At 38.7% G+C, this 16,820-nt stretch overlaps 1 protein-coding gene across 1 annotated transcript; it reads left to right on the top strand.

Moving 5' to 3' along the window:
• Positions 1 to 624: 624 nt before the first annotated feature.
• plb1 (phospholipase B1) lies at positions 625 to 16,102 on the top strand (the record flags this gene model as incomplete). Its single annotated transcript, XM_079286008.1, has 43 exons — positions 625 to 685; positions 3,956 to 4,002; positions 4,093 to 4,156; positions 4,281 to 4,344; positions 4,495 to 4,529; positions 5,035 to 5,101; positions 5,290 to 5,338; positions 5,773 to 5,838; positions 5,937 to 6,002; positions 6,083 to 6,138; positions 6,320 to 6,389; positions 6,484 to 6,591; positions 6,736 to 6,789; positions 7,306 to 7,374; positions 7,496 to 7,582; positions 7,671 to 7,731; positions 7,815 to 7,873; positions 8,217 to 8,287; positions 8,457 to 8,500; positions 9,194 to 9,302; positions 9,424 to 9,475; positions 9,577 to 9,657; positions 10,051 to 10,116; positions 10,218 to 10,318; positions 10,402 to 10,483; positions 10,860 to 10,964; positions 11,080 to 11,175; positions 11,285 to 11,356; positions 11,453 to 11,530; positions 11,637 to 11,697; positions 11,772 to 11,830; positions 12,190 to 12,257; positions 12,357 to 12,400; positions 12,519 to 12,618; positions 12,711 to 12,762; positions 12,896 to 12,976; positions 13,841 to 13,906; positions 14,027 to 14,121; positions 14,410 to 14,491; positions 14,904 to 15,008; positions 15,113 to 15,208; positions 15,621 to 15,695; positions 15,842 to 16,102. The coding sequence occupies 43 exons, from the start codon at positions 625 to 627 to the stop codon at positions 16,100 to 16,102; spliced, it is 3,285 nt and encodes a 1,094-aa protein (XP_079142134.1).
• Positions 16,103 to 16,820: the final 718 nt, after the last annotated feature.

The raw sequence follows: 16,820 nt of genomic DNA, 5'->3' as shown, positions 1-16,820 counted from the left end.
TACATCTCATTAAATATGATTTTAAAGATGTCTGTCAATTCAAATGGTATTTGATCATCATTTTATTTGGATATTAGGTCAAACAGTACTGTCCAGCTGTCACAATTCAGTAACAAAAATATGATATTGGTGTGGTTCACAAAGGTGTTGTGTATTTAGTCCTTTTCATCCATTAAACATGTTGTCAATATGCTTTATGATTTGTCACAGTGAGAGCCATAAACTTAACTTTACATCTCAAAACCTTCAATAATGTGTCAGTTTGGTCTATTGTGCAACATGTGGAAGTTCTTGAGTTTTAAAAGAAAAATAGCAGGTGACAAAGACATGGACAAAGGAATGCAGAGATAGTGAGGCGGTGACTTGTAATTTGTCTGATAAACTGATAAGAAGATAAACTGATAAGAAGAAGATAACTGAGAATAAAAGAGTGAGATTAATTGTTTTTTTCCTCTTCTTTTCCTTTATAGAACATTGCCCTCTTGGGAACTTGTTTTACCTCCTCCACACCCTGCAGGTACAGTGCAGTCTCACAGTCAGTGAGAGCTTACAGTCATTATCTCTCTCTGAGGTTGAAGGGAAACAACCGACTCTTAGTGTAGGCTCTCAGTATCTCACCTCACCATGACGAGATCTGCACTCCTCATTCTTGCAGCCCTTGTTGGATGCTGCGCTCAGTTTACAGGTAGACGTACTTATGTTCATATTCATCACTTTGACAAAATTTGTCATGAATTATTTACGATTAATTCTTTAAATGAAAGGTGGACCAGTACTTATGTTTAACAAAGTGTAATATTTCTCTAGATTATGTGATTTAGGATATGAATTGCTGTCAATTTACAGTGGATTTAAAATGGTATCTTACAGTATTTCATAATAACTGTAACATACATACCAGTCTGACAGGTTTTGTAAACTGTTCAGACAGCAGAGGCTGATGAAATAGAAAGTATGTTAATCGCGTTTTGAAATACAATTATTAAAAATGTGTTCCTCTTGTAAATAAACGAGTCAAAATGCACAGATTGATTTAAATTCACTCCATTATTCTATTACATGCAATGTGTGTTTGATAGTCAAACCTCTTGTGACAAACAGCTGTTGTGGCAGAAACACTACCATTAGGTTGTGGCTGAAATGAAGAGAAGAGACGCAGTTCTTGGAGTAGCAACCAGCGGGAAGTGTTTTAATGAGCACAAGGCAACATCCAACAAGTCCAAAGTATTAGTTATTTCATTCTCCCTATTGTAGTCTAACTTCATCCCCCTTACGTCACTTTCCAATTCAAAGAAACTCTTTGATCTTAATGTAGGATATATATTGCTGCATTAACATGTATGCTGCATGTTTTTAACTCCTTTATATACTGTTGGTTCGTTTAATCTTCAGCAATGCATCATATTCCATAAGATCATCGTATGTTTGTGGTGTCAGTACATTATTTACCTCTAAGATGTAGTGCAGTCTGAAAACCATCTCTATACCGCCACCTAGCATCTGGGTCAGAGTGATATCCGACCAATCCAAAGACGAGGATTGTAACCAATTAAATTTATTTAGTTATACAATGGTGACTGGGTCCGCTTAATTCGTGTCAAAAAGCAGGTTAAAGTTTCGCGAGCAGAAGATATAAGTCGCACGTTAAGGGATGCCCCTCGCGCTCAAATCATTGTTTTCTCCTCGCAGGCCGCAATTTTGCTCGCGCGAGCAGAGATATTCTGCGCGGAGTGATGTAAAAGCGCTCGCAAAAGTAAAATGTTTTCTTTGCTGCCGGAAATTGGCTTCCATAGTTTTGTCTTCATGATTATTGAACTGTTAACATCTCAGATAATGTTTCACTTGGTCTGTTTCATTACATTAGGTTGCTAATATTGGTGGCGCTAGCTCTGTAACGTTAGCTAGCTCGAGCTAAATTAGCCTTTGAAAGGTTAGCTAGCTAACAGCATAGCAAGTTAATATAAATAAAGTTAATCATCAATCACAGTGTTAAGATGTAACATTAGTAACCTAACTTGTGTGTACTTCTGCTATTATTGAACCGACTGTAGGACAGCAAACGGGATGATTATCAAAATGGAGAGGGGACCAGAAATCGCTGATGTGTGTTCAAGACGATAAACAACAACAACACTCCCAGTAATGTTACGTGTGTGTTATCCCAAGAGCAACATTAAAACCAGATCAAACTCATTTTAGTGAGTGGTCCATCTTAGCTTCATTTCTTCACCTAACTTAATAGATACATTCCTTTATTTACGACGCTGTGTTGTTGTACCGCTGAACAACATACCAATCTAGGGATAGGTACCAATCTAGGGATAGGTACATGGCGCTGAACAACACACTACTCTCGGGATAAATACATACCAATGAACAACAGTAGCATACCAAGTAGCATACCACTTTAGGGATAGGTACTACCTCTGAACAGTAGCATCACATCGGCCACTTTTCAATCTCGGCGCTACTGGTTTGAGGTTATCCTCATGAGTTCAGTTAAGCCGGTCATTAAGGATTTCATGATTTCATTTGTTTTCTTCTAAACATGCAGTACATTGTGAGTTTTGTGATGTAATACAAATGTCCCTTTATTATTTGTCTTGAGAACATGTATTGAACTGCAACAATTATGTATTGAATGTCAATTGTTATTATTTTATTTGTTGCGTATTAAATGCAAACGTATTGGGTTGTATTACCCTTTGTAAATAAACGGCAACATTCTGGCATATTCCGTAAATCCACTGTAAAATCCAGTTATCCTACTATCACATGACATAATCCAGTGTACGGTAAGATACCGTAAAAGTAAATTACGGTAGCTTCACCGTAAAAAACAGTAAATTACAAGTGTCCCTGCTGCCAGTAAGTTACCGTTATTTTACTGTGAAATTGTTGAGAGTGATATTTGTGTTTTTTGTGCTGTTGTGCAGAGTCCAAGAGACATTTACAGTATCTCTTTTAGTTACATATATATATAAATATTAGGGGTGTAACGGTTCACAAAATTCACAGTTCGGTTCGTTACGATACAGTGGAGCCACGGTTCGGTACGTTTCGGTACAGTAGAAAACTATAAATGCCATACAAATGTACTTGATTTTAAAATATATTTATTCATTACAACTAATATCATAAAGTTATTCTTTGACTTTGAACAATGATGGAACTATAGTGACCCATCTTCTGGGGTGTCTTCTTAGCAACACATAAGCATAAAAAACAAAAACTGATCCTTAATGTTATGTAGTATTGTTAGTTACATCTTGCTTACATCTTGTATTGTTACTTACATCTTGCAAAAGATGTTTAATCTCAATGGGACTACCTGGTTCAATAAAGGTTTAAAAAAAAAGAAAAACTAAAAAAAACATTTTTTCTTTTTATTCAAACGTATTCGGTTCGTCATGCGTACCGAACCGTGAGCCTCGTACCGAACGGTTCAATACGAATACGCGTATCGTTACACCCCTAATATATATATATATATATATATATATATATATATATATATATATATATATATATATATATATATATATATATATATATATATATATATATATATATCCACTGTGCACAATGGGTTTAGGATGCAAAGTAAAATAAAGTCAAATGAAAAAAAGTAAATTCAGTCATCATGAATCTATTCTGTGTTGAACTCTAAGGTAATTCAAATGATAAGAAACATACTAACATCCTAATAGAAATTGTCCTGCCAACTACAAAGAGCCTTTTTAGATTTAAATAAGCTGCTATATTTTAGTGGAAAACGGTTTGAAATAGAAAAAATTGAGGATGAACATGTTTTTAATCTTAACTGTCAGCTTTTAACTTTTATTCTTAACAGTTAACTTGACAAACTTTTTACACAACAGAATGTTTAAGATTAAAATGTTCCCCCTTTTCCAAATGTATTAACTTATTTTTTTGTTTCTAATGTCACGTTTAGTTGCTGTTAACATTGATGTTGGAAAAAATGAACTGTCAAAAGAGAAGGTACAGTGTGACCGTCTTTATTAACAACGTGTCATACTATTCTGATACTGAATGGATGACAGTCTGAGGAATTGTTCCTCTGTGCTACAGACAGAAAGCTTCATGGACATACTCTGCTCCCCAGTAGTTGGCCTCTTATCCCCATCGTATTCAGGTACAGCACTCAGCAATTATCATCAATAATCATATTAATCTGACTTGAATGCAGATTGTTTTCTAAAACATGTTATCTCGTGTTGCACCACGACATTTCTGACTTCTTGCTTCCTCTCCATCAGTTCATACTCTCAGACCTGTTGATATCTCAGCTCTTTATGTCTTGGGAACTCCTCTCTCACACAGGTAGACAGCCACAAATACAATGCAGATATACTTCCGTAATACTCGAGAAATACACAAATGTGGCATCCTGCCTGAAGAGGAAGCTAATATTCTAAAACTTGTATCAACCCTCTCTTACTACTCTGGCAACTTGTCTGTCTTCTTCTTTAGGGATGAAGCATCCAGAGTCATCCGTAAAGTCAATGGTAAGTCTATAAACTCTCACAGCCTCTCAAACACTCACTTAGTGTTTCTACAATCAAGTAGAAATGAAGAGGTGTATGATCATCTAAAATACCAATTCGGTGTTTGGTTTTGAAAATAATTATATTCATCTAAGACAATACATTTTAATACTTCATACATACCAGCACCTTCAGTATGCTGAATTTAAATGTTCCTTTATCATATTCTCTGACCTGGTTCAGGTCAAGGAAATGTCACAAGAAATGCCAGACACAGCGCACACTTTTTAGAAAAGATCTTAGAACAATAATCTTACAGTTTTGGTCAGTTCATCTTTAAAGATAAGACAGGGGGCCATAAACACAGGTTCTTGACCTTCATTTCACATCAAAGTAAGCAAAACCTGCAACATAAGTGGAAGCTTTTACGAGCAGTGATCACATAATGTACATAATCCACCGTCTGAGTGTAAGTTATTTTACATGATGCAGATTAAGTCTAATTGTGTCTATGTGTGTTGAGTAGAGTTGCTGTCCATGTTTAACCCTGAAGTGATCACTCAACATGTGGATCAGACCACAATGCAGCCCAGGTAACACACACACACAAACACAAGCACACACACACACACACACACACACACACACACACACACACACACACACACACACACACACACACACACACACACACACACACACACACACACACACACACACAAAAATGCTGTATGAGGATATTACTGCAGGTGTGTTATATGTGAGTGTGTGTGTGTTGCAGAAGCTTGTTGGAGGAAGCTGAGGAACTGTCTCTCTCCCTTTCAAATCAGGTACACATTAACCCTCTCATAACAATTTAAAAAACAGTAAGACTCGAACTGTGCATGTACAACCTGTATTTCAGAGGTGGGGCCAAGTCATGTAAGCCTTTCCAATCAGGTTCAGAGTCAAATACCAAGTTGAGACTGCCAAGTCCCAAGTCCTAAACTTTGAGTTTTAAAGTGTTGGTGAGTGTTAGTCATAATGCGCTCTTCATCAAATATAATGCCGTTTACATCTCCGTATGCAAAGTGTAATTCGTTTTTTTGTTGACCACCGCATAGTTTCTGAAAGCAAATTAAATTATCGTTGGTCATTTTTTTTCCAACTGCTGAGGGAAGTTTATTCACTGGTGTTCAAGTCCAAGTCGATTGAAAGTCTCTTTTGATTTTGTCAAGTTGAGTTTAAGTGATGAAATTTGTGACTCAAAATCTGATTCGTGCAGGTGACACACTGGAAGCTTGTGCTGCTGTTTGCCCCGGCAGATTCCCTGTGTGACTGTTCACCAAATGTAAGAAGACTAACTACAAATAAACCATGTTTGATGGAGCCAACGTACGACTAGGTAAAGGATGTTAAGAGTGTATAACTGTTTATTTTGTTCTTCAGGTTGCTGCAGATGTTAAATCTGTTGTGCAGGAAGTGGAAGCAGCTCTGCAGTTACTGCAGAAAACGGTATTTTACTTTTTATTGAATACAGTTTTGCCAAAAATAGTGACTAGAAAAAATTTAATTTGCTGGGTGTATGTTTACAGTTGCATCTCACTTTGGTTCACGTCATGGTCTGGAGTTCAAATCATCAGCAGGACAAGTGAGTGTTTAGAATTTTAGGGATTCAAAATCTAGCAAAATACCTGATATAAACTATATTTAGTCATTTATTTTGACATGATACCCTTTTCTTATGCACTATATGTATTCTATCGTGTTGTCAACCTGTTGGTTGTAAAATGCATGTGGCAGTGATGTGCTTGCTTTTTATTTGCTGGCAGGTGTCAGTGTATGAGAAATGAAAGCATAGACCAGCGATTACGTGACGCAACTCTTCTGAAAACACTGCAGGTAAAATACATGGAAATAAATGGCAAATGTGTGGCTCATCTGAATCATATGATTGGCTACCTGCTTGACACATATCCATTTGTCTTGTTTTCAGGACTCTCTCAGTCAAGTCTTGGAAAATCCAAAGTGGAACAGTGAAAGGGCCGACTTCACTGCTGTGCTGCTGTCTGAGCCAGTCATCCTTGAACCCATCTCAGATTCAGTAAGTAACGACAATTCTTTCCAGACACCAGTTATGAGCAACAATACTGTTAACAACTGTAAATTATTCTTTCCAGTAACAATGCAGGAACAACCCTTGAAATGGCTAATGTGTAACCAGCATATATCGTGTGTTTCTTTGTAGGAGAACACATGGTCTGACCTAAACCAATTAGCTGTCCAGCTGTGGAAAAACATGGTACGTTCTTATTAATCAAAGTCCTTGATAACATTTACAGGATAGGCTGCTGTGTGTACATCCTTTAGGCTGTGTCTGACAAACCAGCCGGCTGTAAACCTTTTTGATCGACATGTAGTTCTGACATTAATATTGTCCCGCTCCCTCACCCTTTCCTGTCTATCTTCATCAGTATAAAAGAAAATCTAAATGCTGAAAGAGTCATCCTAAAAAAAAGAAGAAGAAAAAATGATTTAAAAATGAGCCAACAGCTAAGATTTAGAATCTCTCAAAGCAAAAATAAGATGGAACAATGATTAAAGTGAACGTTTATATCCCTATCTGATAGGAGATGTAAAGATTAACTTGATGAGATCGTTATACTGGATGACTCTTTCCAGCTTTGCTCGTTCTGCATCTATATGCAGATACAAGAATTGTGTAACCAGTACTGTTTGACACTGCATGGTCATTGGCTGCACAGCACGGCCCGCACATGAACCGGAAATCTTACCATCATAAGTTTTCCCACTCCAGCTTCAGCCGTCGACAGGTGAGGCAGAGGTCATGGACACAAGTGTCATTACTTCACTTTGCCCGACCGAGGTGAGATCCCGTAACACTGCTCCAGAGAAATGTTTCAGTACTCAAGATACAATTAAGGTCATAAGTTTAAATCCGATACTTATTGTTTGAACTGCAAACTTCTTTTTCACTCTCATCCCAGGAACAACTGTTCCTGCGTACAAATAAATATTTCCCCACTAATAGGGGACGCATAATTCAGAGGAACGCCTCTACACCGACAGATCCTGTAAGTCTGTCCAGTCACCCTCAGATCTAAAGTGTAGAATGGCAGGACATACATTTTAACTTACTCAAATTTATTGTATGTTTTTCAGGTTATGGGTACTGAGATACCTTGCACGGACCGAAGTCCATCTCCCACTACACCCACTTCAAGTAGAAAAAAACATTTTTGCTCTTATTCTGCGTCTGTATTTTGGGAAATGTAGTTCAATCCAACCGCTTTGTTCTCGGTGTAGTTCATGAACTCCGACCTGGAGATGTCAAGGTGGTGGCAGCAGTAGGCGACTCTCTGACAGTGAGTGTTTCCCTTCTCCTACTTTTTGTTGCTACGGCCTGAATATATATCTGAAAACATACTCATCTTAATAGGCATGAATAAAGATGAAGACCAGATATACACTTTAAATAATGGTGCTATTGTGTTTCCTGTTTATTTGTGGATGTGTGCAGACATGCAAACTCAACTACCAAGAGATGAAACACTGGGAGTTAGGGTAGATTATAAGGCTCAGACCACACTCAAAATGTAATCCAGAAAAAGTATTTGCAGATCTCCACAGCTGCAGGATCTGGCTCATTAAAAACTTCCTCTGGTTCTACGCCGCTCTTACGATCTCACATCTGCTGTTTTTCTGCAGGCGGGCAATGGTGTGGGCGCTAATGACAACCTTCTGTTAGTGATTAATGAGTACAGAGGACTGTCATGGAGGTAGGATAAGCTAAACCACACAGGTGCACAAGTATTTTCCCACACTATCAAAATCAGAACAACGGTCTTTGTTCTAATTTTGATCGGGGGGGGGGAAATACTTCAACAATTAATTTGGTAATTCTGTGAGCTGCTTTTGAAACGAACAAGCTGTTTCTTCATTTTTCAGCATTGGTGGTGATGAAAACATTACCACTGTGACCACTCTGCCAAGTATGTTTACTTCTTATTTATTCATTTTTTAAATTGTAAAAGCACTTGCTTAAGGTTTATCTCATCAAATATCAGATGTCCATCATTGGCCAATTGTAGTCTGTGATAACATCCATAATTATGCTGTTTTATCACCATAATTATGGTGTTTTATCACCATAATTATGCTGTTTTATCACCATAATTATGGTGTTTTATCACCATAATTATTGGTGTTTATCACCATCATTATAGGCCTCTGCAGTTCTCATTTGTATGTCCGAGTGACCTGAATCAACTATATTTTTTAGGATACCTTTGATTGTCAATATTAACATTCTACATCTTCAACAGCCATACAACATTTACATAGAAGTATTCAGAAATATACCAGAAGCTGGAAATTGCTTGTTTAAATAACACTTCAGAAATCCAATAAATTAAAGAATAACATGGTGAATTCAACTGGTTTGACAAAAAACCTCAAGGTTCACTTAACTTCATGTCGGGGTCTTAAGTTAACTGAAGATTTGATTCTAATGAACTTTAATACTCCGTTTCACACTGATTGTTCCAATATTTTTGCTGGTTTTTTTTAAACAAAAAGATTATATTATATTAATAACCGCATCTACAAAATACAGAATGTGCGCCATTATGTGTATCATGTGTATGTGTGCTTTTTCTAACCTTCCCTGTGTTTGTGGTCTGCAGACATCCTGAGGGTGTTTAACCCCAACCTGACCGGCTTCTCAGAGGGGATAGGTAAAGAGGACTCTCCTAAAGCCTTCCTCAATCAGGCTGTGGCAGGAGCCAAGAGTGGGTCAGTCACAATATTAGTATTATTTATTTTTTATCACATACCCTTTGAATCTTGATAAATCAAACCGTAGCAGTACGAACACGAGAACAAGAATTTTACCATCAAACCTTTCTATTTTCAGGGACATGGTGCAACAGGTGCGCGTCCTAGTGGACAAAATGAAAAATGATTCGGTAAGGCAGTGAGTGGTAACCTACGGTAAAAACACATGCTTTGCCTCATTTTTCCAATTTTTCTCAATTAACGGAACATTTACCTCTTATCTCCGTTACAGCGCATTGACTTCCACAATGACTGGAAAGTGATCACCATGTTTGTCAGTGGCAATGACCTATGTGACGTCTGCACAGACAGCGTAAGCACTACTCTTTGGCATGATGCTTTGCTTTGTTCATGATGATGATTGTTGAACTGTCTTACATTATCTGCAAAATTACAGATTTAGGATCTGTTGACATTTCCAAAAATGCTGTTCAAGATCTGCTTTATAATTCCTTTTTCATATTTAAAGCCCTGATAATCCAAACCGTAATAAGCAAAGCCTTTTGTATAATTGTTTAATGTCTGCAACTGACAATTATAATCATTTGTTTCGTCAATAAAATGTCAGAAAATACAAAAAACTGTCCATAAAAATTGCCCAGAGCTCAAAGTGACGTGTTCAAATTGCTTGTTTTGTTCGATCAACAGTCCAAAACCATCATAAATGATTAAGAAAACCAGCTTTGGGTCTTGTGTACTTCCACAGATTGTTTTCTCAGCCAGGAATGTGGTGGGTCGTATCCGCCAAGCTCTGGACATACTCCATAGTGAAGTATGTTTTCACCTTCATCACACAAACATACAACCTCCCTCTATGTGAGCAATTTAAAAGTCATAATCCAAATGACTAACTTTGTGTTTTGTATCATCCAGGTGCCTCGTGCCATCGTCAATCTGATAGAGCTGTTAAACATGTTACCATTGCGTGATCTGCACTACGATACAACTCTGGGCTGTCCCACCTGGTTTGTAAGGTCAGCGATTTTTATTTTGGTTGTGTAAGACAAAAACAAACTAACCAAGTCAATCTTCAACAGTTTTGATGTTTGTGTTTCAGTTTAGTTTGCCCCTGCATACTGAAGCCTAAACCGGGATCCTCTGAACTCCAGAAGGTCAATGACCTCAATAAAGCCTATCAGGTACACAACAAAGCAGAGGGGTTTTTGCTCATATTCTTAAACGCTTTACAAATTTACTTCACAGACACAAATTCACTCGTCTTAATTTGACTTTGAGACCATAATATAAACATCCATTCCAGGTGCTAAATCTTCATCATCATTATAATTTATTAACTTCACAAATATGTTTTAGCATCTACTGCATTTTTATCTCAAATTGTATTGTTTAAAAGTTTTTATATGTTTAAGTTATTGTCGATCTGCCCTTGTTTGAATGTGGAGCTACATCTCTTGTATGAAAAAGTGCTGATTATTATTCATTATTAAAATTTGTCACTCAAAGGTCAAACTCTTCTTTTTTGGTCTTCTATCTCTTTGCTGTCTTTCCGTCTAGCATGCTATGAGAGAGCTAATTGACTCTGGGCGGTATGACACACACAACAACTTCACTGTGGTGCTGCAGCCTTTCCTCAGGGAGGTTGTCCTTCCCAAGTTAGAGGTAACACACCTGAAACATTACAACAATATTCCGAATGAAGTTTTATTCATTCATTGTTGTTTATTTTAACATTTTTTAAAGTTTCCTCCCTCTCCCTGTCCTTTCTTTTTAAAAGGACGGCCGGCCCGATCGCTCCTACTTTTCACCCGACTGTTTTCATCTCAGCCAGAAAGCTCACACTCTCATGGCTCAGGCTCTTTGGAACAACATGGTAGGAGTTTCTTTATTATAAGACATTTCATTTATTGTATTTTGCTACATGTGGTGTTTGTTTCTGTTGTAATGATCCAAGATAAATCACTGACTCTCACTATCTCTAGTTAGAGCCAGTGGGAAACAAGACTTTCACACAAGACTTCTCAGTTGGCATTGATCTGAAGTGTCCCTCTAAGGTGAGTGAGTCCAGCAACTTATCAAAAACGACATACTACATAATGCTGTTTTATCATTTTTGTGTACTGACATGTTTTTGATTATTTCTTTGTTAGATCAACCCATTTTTTAGGACTGCTGTCAACAGCAACTACACCTTTCCAGGCCCTCCCCCCACTCCTGCTCCTGCTACAGTAGGTCATAGTTTCTGCCTTTCATACTCAGCACAACTTTAAAATGGAAAGTAATCATTATTCATGATGTCAAAACTATAAATCCCTAAAACATATTATTCTTTAGAATTGGGGCAGTGACTTCTCCTGCATTAACACAGCTCCATCCAACTCTGTGCCCACTTCAGGTAAGCATTTCAAGGTGATCCTAAAGGTGATTCGAGATGTTGGATGTAAAATAAGCTCATTTTGATATTTTTAGCTCACAGGTTACGACCAGCCGACATCAAAGTGGTGGCTGCTGTGGGAGACTCTCTAACGGTATGTTTGTACCATGTGACCAAGGATTGTGTTCATTTTGCACAATAAAAAGATCTCAAGGCCCATGTCATATTTTTTCCGAAAATGTTTGGTTTTATCTTGATATCCTTATTTATCCTTGTTTTTGCGTTTTGTCTCTGTCTCAGTTTTGAAATGCATTACTTCACAAGTGGTGGTGCAAATAATGCAATAATTATAGAAAGAGACGGAATAGATTAGTTTGTGCAATAAATAAGAATGTAATACCAATTTTAAACTTTTTAGCCTTAGCTGGTGTAGCATTTTCATTTCTTGTGCATCATTTTTCACACACCAGAGAGAGAAACAGAGAAATGATAATCATCATTTTCTGCATGCAGGCCGGCTTTGGTGCGAAGGCAAAGTACCTCCTGCAGCTAATAACTGAGTACAGAGGGGTGTCATGGAGGTGAGACACTGCACACAAACTACATACACAACACATATATGCATACATCACCCATTGTATTGTAATAATTGCATTCATTGTTTGCTTTTCATCAACAAGCATTGGAGGAGACCAAACTCTTGAGACTGTCACAACATTACCCAGTAAGTCCAAAGCCTTTTCTGTTGCTCAATAGTGCGCAATAGCACCACTAGATGGCAGATTTGGACTGTAACAAAACTTTGTCTTTTGTGCAGTAATTTTCCTACTTTTTCACATCAGATATCCTTAAGAAGTTCAATCCTGAAATCAAAGGGGTGTCAAAGGGACAAGGGACAAGGCAGACTGGCTTCAACATGGCTGTATCAGGAGCTAAAGTAGCGTGAGTTCCAACATTTCTTTGTTGCTGTTAGCAGGTTTGAATAGTTCACTCGTGTTGTGTTTTAAGTTTGTCCATTTGAAAATTTCACACAGAGGAATCCCAGGGCAGGTCCGACGCCTGATTGATACCATGAAGAATGACTCAGTGAGTTTAAATTGTGGTTCTATACTCAAACATGCACTGATGTCATTTTGTGACCACAAATTTGATTTGCAAGAAAAGTAATCTTTGTTCTCTCTTTCTCTCTCTGTCTTTCTTGTCGTTTCAACAAAAATAGACGGTGGATTTTGAGAACGACTGGAAGCTGGTGACCCTCTTCATTGGAGGCAATGACCTGTGTCAGTACTGCAATGATCGGGTGAGTTGCTTTAACAAGTCGTCACAAAGCAGGAAAAGCAGGAGGAAGGACATTTTCAAAGCACCGCTTCCAGGTTGAAAGATTCTCCTGCCATGGCACAGTGGCCGAACATCCCGTCGTGTTGTGTGACGCCCTGTCATGATATCACTGTCCAAATGGGACCACGCACTGGAGCAGAATAATCAAGCTTTGTGTAGCAGCCCTCCCCTAATGGTGTTATTGTGTCAGAGTAAGATGAGAGCAGACATGGTTTCTTTTCAATGAGCACATTCTGTCACACAAAACACCCCCCCTCCCTCCTCTATTTCGGTCTCTGTCTGCATGAAACAAGCACACGAGGCACAGTGACAGGCCTTGTTCTCCAAGAGGCATAAACAACACAGAGGTCAACCCAAACCCTCTTCATCCTGTCTCTCCTAGCACTCCTCCTTCTTCTTCCTCTCTTTCTTTCTGCTTTCTTATTTTGCCTCCATTTCCCTTTTTCTCTCTCTCACTCCCCTCGCACACCACTGCCAGTGTAGTCTCTCTTTTAATGTTTGTGCTTTGAAGCAGAATATCAAAGCACAGCATAAATCTAAGATGAGCTCTGAGACTGTGGTAGTGACAGCATAGAGTTAGGTGTTGCTCATACGCTCATACATGTTGCATGGCGTCGGCTCTTTTGGTTGATTTGCACTTTTTAGCTACAAACTTGGCCACTTTCCCCTGAAATGTGCCTTAATTATTCTGCTTGTCTGTGGCCACAACAGAGAAGAGTTGTTAATGACAAAAAAAGGCATGAGAGTACTCGTGTTCACTATTGTTAAATAAAAAGCCTTGTGCTTTGTGTGTAATTGTATTATTCTTTTGTTCTCAAAACTACAGGCCTCTTTGTCACCTCAGAACTATAGCCAACATTTGATGACAAGCTTGGATATACTTTACAAAGAGGTAAAATAATGATGTTACCGACAAAGAAATAACACGAAAAATACTGTAATGGACAAGAAACTGCACAGTTTCACCTCCCAGATTAAAATAGGTTTACATTGTCTTCTCTTCTGACTGTAGGTTCCCAGGGCAGTTGTCAACGTCGTGGAGATCCTAGAAGTTGAAGGCCTTCGCAGGGTCGAAAAGGATACTCTCGGGTGCAATGTGTTACAAAAGTGCGCCTGATCGACCCACACATGCCAAATCAATTCTACATGGATTCAGACCACTGAGCCCAAGGCACATTTGCTCCTTTGACCACAGCACTTTTCTTGATATTGATCTAATACCTAGTCAGTCCAGCAAAGAAATATATTATGGTTTGGTGTTTCTTAAAGAATACCTCATCCCTGAATCAATGACACATCATATCATGTGCTATGCAAAAAGCAGCACTCTGTATTCAGTGATGATTTGATTTTACTATCCGAGATCAACTCTTTATTTTCACCCCTGATCCTCAGGCTTGTCTGCCCATGCTTCTTGTTACCAGCAGAGGATTCCCCAGAGCTGGCTGAAGTAAAACGGATCAATCGAGATCTACAGGTGAACAGACTGGAACTGTGACCAGCAGCATCTAGTTAAAGTTTGCTTATTGTTATTTCACTCAGAATGTGCAGAATGATGTGCAGACTTTGACACTTAGTGGCTGTTTTCACATTCATCTGCTGAAGGGGGGAAGTTTCTCTGTGCTCACCTTAAATCTGACTTTTAGACATGTACCCACAAACATTACAACTCGTTTGGAAGCAATCATGGTCCAACATGCAACATACAGAACATATAAGTGTGATGTGGACATGTCTTTCAGTGTAGTAAGAGACATCTTATCTTCAGTAGTTAAATGTTTGTCATGAAAATATTTGCATTTTCATAGATTCAGGACTTTTTAATGAGTGAGAAGAAGCAGATGGATTTTTTTAACAAGATATTTGAACTTTTGTGGTCTTTCTTTTAGGTTGACACGGAAAAATTGGTGTATGGAAGCCGGTATGAAGAGAGAGAGGACTTTACTGTGGTCGTGCAGCCCTTTTTTAGGAACACCATAACTCCTTTGAATATTGTGAGTCTTCCGTGTACCCCTGAGCCGCCACTGCACTCGACAAATACAAACATATACGCTAGCTTCAGTGCAGTAACAAGCCCTTGATGTTATTTCTTCTCCAGGACGGCAGACCTGACACCACCTACTTCTCTGTGGACTGCTTCCACTTCAGTGAACGAGGACAGGCTGACATGGCTGCAGCTCTCTGGAATAACATGGTGAGTCCGGCAAGGCGGGCAGTTAATGGCTAACGGTTTGACAGGGGAAGGGTTGTGGATAAGTCCATGGATGGATTATGAGACAATGGGTACAGACGTAAAGGCCACATCGCCTCTCCTACAGCAAGACACAACAGCTTTTTTTGCATCTCTTTGTAGTTGTTTTGGTCTCTTTGTAGTCTTTTTGTGTCTCTTTGCAGTCGTTTATGTGTGTTTGTGGAAATCTTTTCCTGGTTGGTACGTGTCACTTTGAGTGACATTTTGTAGGTTTAGACCAGGGGGGGGGGGGGGAAGTCCCTGACACTTGTGGCCCCGTTCAGTTATTCATCCATAGATAAGTCTTTCTAAATAACCACATCTCTCTGCAATCTAGTCATGGTCTGAACAAAGATGTACCCTGTTTTATCTGTAGTTGGAGCCAGTGGGTAAAAAACAGACGTACAACAACTTCACAAATACCAGAAATAACATCAAGTGCCCCACTGAGGTAAGGAATCTGCCACACAAGCACTTCTCACCTGCTGCTGCTGACCCACTTGAGATTTATCTGTACAATTTGTGTATAATTGCAATTATGGTTCATAAAAGTGTGTGTGTGATTAAATAGAAGACCTTCCCTCTTATGCGTTCCAGGAGCATCCTTACATCTTCACAAAGGTGAACAGCTTGGCCAGTTCGACCATCACCACCACCCCAGCAGCACCCACAACTCACAGCACAGCCCTGCCTCTCACCCCCGAATGCACAGAAAGTGTGCCAGTGTGGCTCGCTGCTGTACTGGCTGTATCAGGTCTTCTGATTGGCTGGTTTGTCACCTGGCTCCTCTTCTCCTGCAGAGCCAAGAGAAGCAAGCGGAGGATGATGACAGTGGAGATGAAGGGCACTGTGTTTTAAGATGCTACTTCATGAATTTTTGCACTGGACTATTGAAGCACTATAACTGACAAAAATGGTTGTGGTTATAATACTAAAACAGTTTTTCACAATAAGACATGATAAGATAGCCCTGTCTGCTTCGACCAAGGTAATCATTTTCCTTGAACAACAGAAACTATTACTGGATGCAAAGATGGAAAGGTACACCAGTCTTCACCTAAGGAAAGCAATAAATAACTCCATTATACCTCCTGCATTAAACCTCATTTAAGTGAAAGGCGTATTTCAATGTTGTAGCTGCAACTTAATGCAATGCAGTCACCAACCACTACAAATCAAACACAGTAGATTTCATGTGCAAATGTAAAGGCTGAAATGACTGGCTACACATTAACTTATTACTGCTGTATTAAAAGGGTCTAAGGATAGAGGATGCCATTATCTGTGCAGCTTGTAAAGCCCATTGAGGCACATTTGTGACATTGGGCTACATACAATTGATTACTTAACTGAAAGTAAAATATATATTTGCATTCAGTGCTGTCATACTTTAACCATCTGTGGAGTACACTCCTGGTGGATGGAAATATAAATCTTGTGACCCTTGTGTGGATTTTGTGCAATGATGAGTACTTGGCAAGACAATGTAATCCTTTATGCCTTCTTTTTTTATAATGCCTTTGATTGTAATAATTCTCAATGTTTTTTTGGTTATTTGGAATAAATAATTTTCAAT

The sequence above is a fragment of the Melanostigma gelatinosum genome, assembly GCF_949748355.1.
Source record: "Melanostigma gelatinosum genome assembly, chromosome: 16".
NCBI classification, from domain to species: Eukaryota; Metazoa; Chordata; class Actinopteri; order Perciformes; family Zoarcidae; genus Melanostigma; species Melanostigma gelatinosum.
The sequence above is the reverse complement of the archived record's forward strand: the minus strand, read 5'-3'. Positions and strand labels throughout refer to the sequence as shown.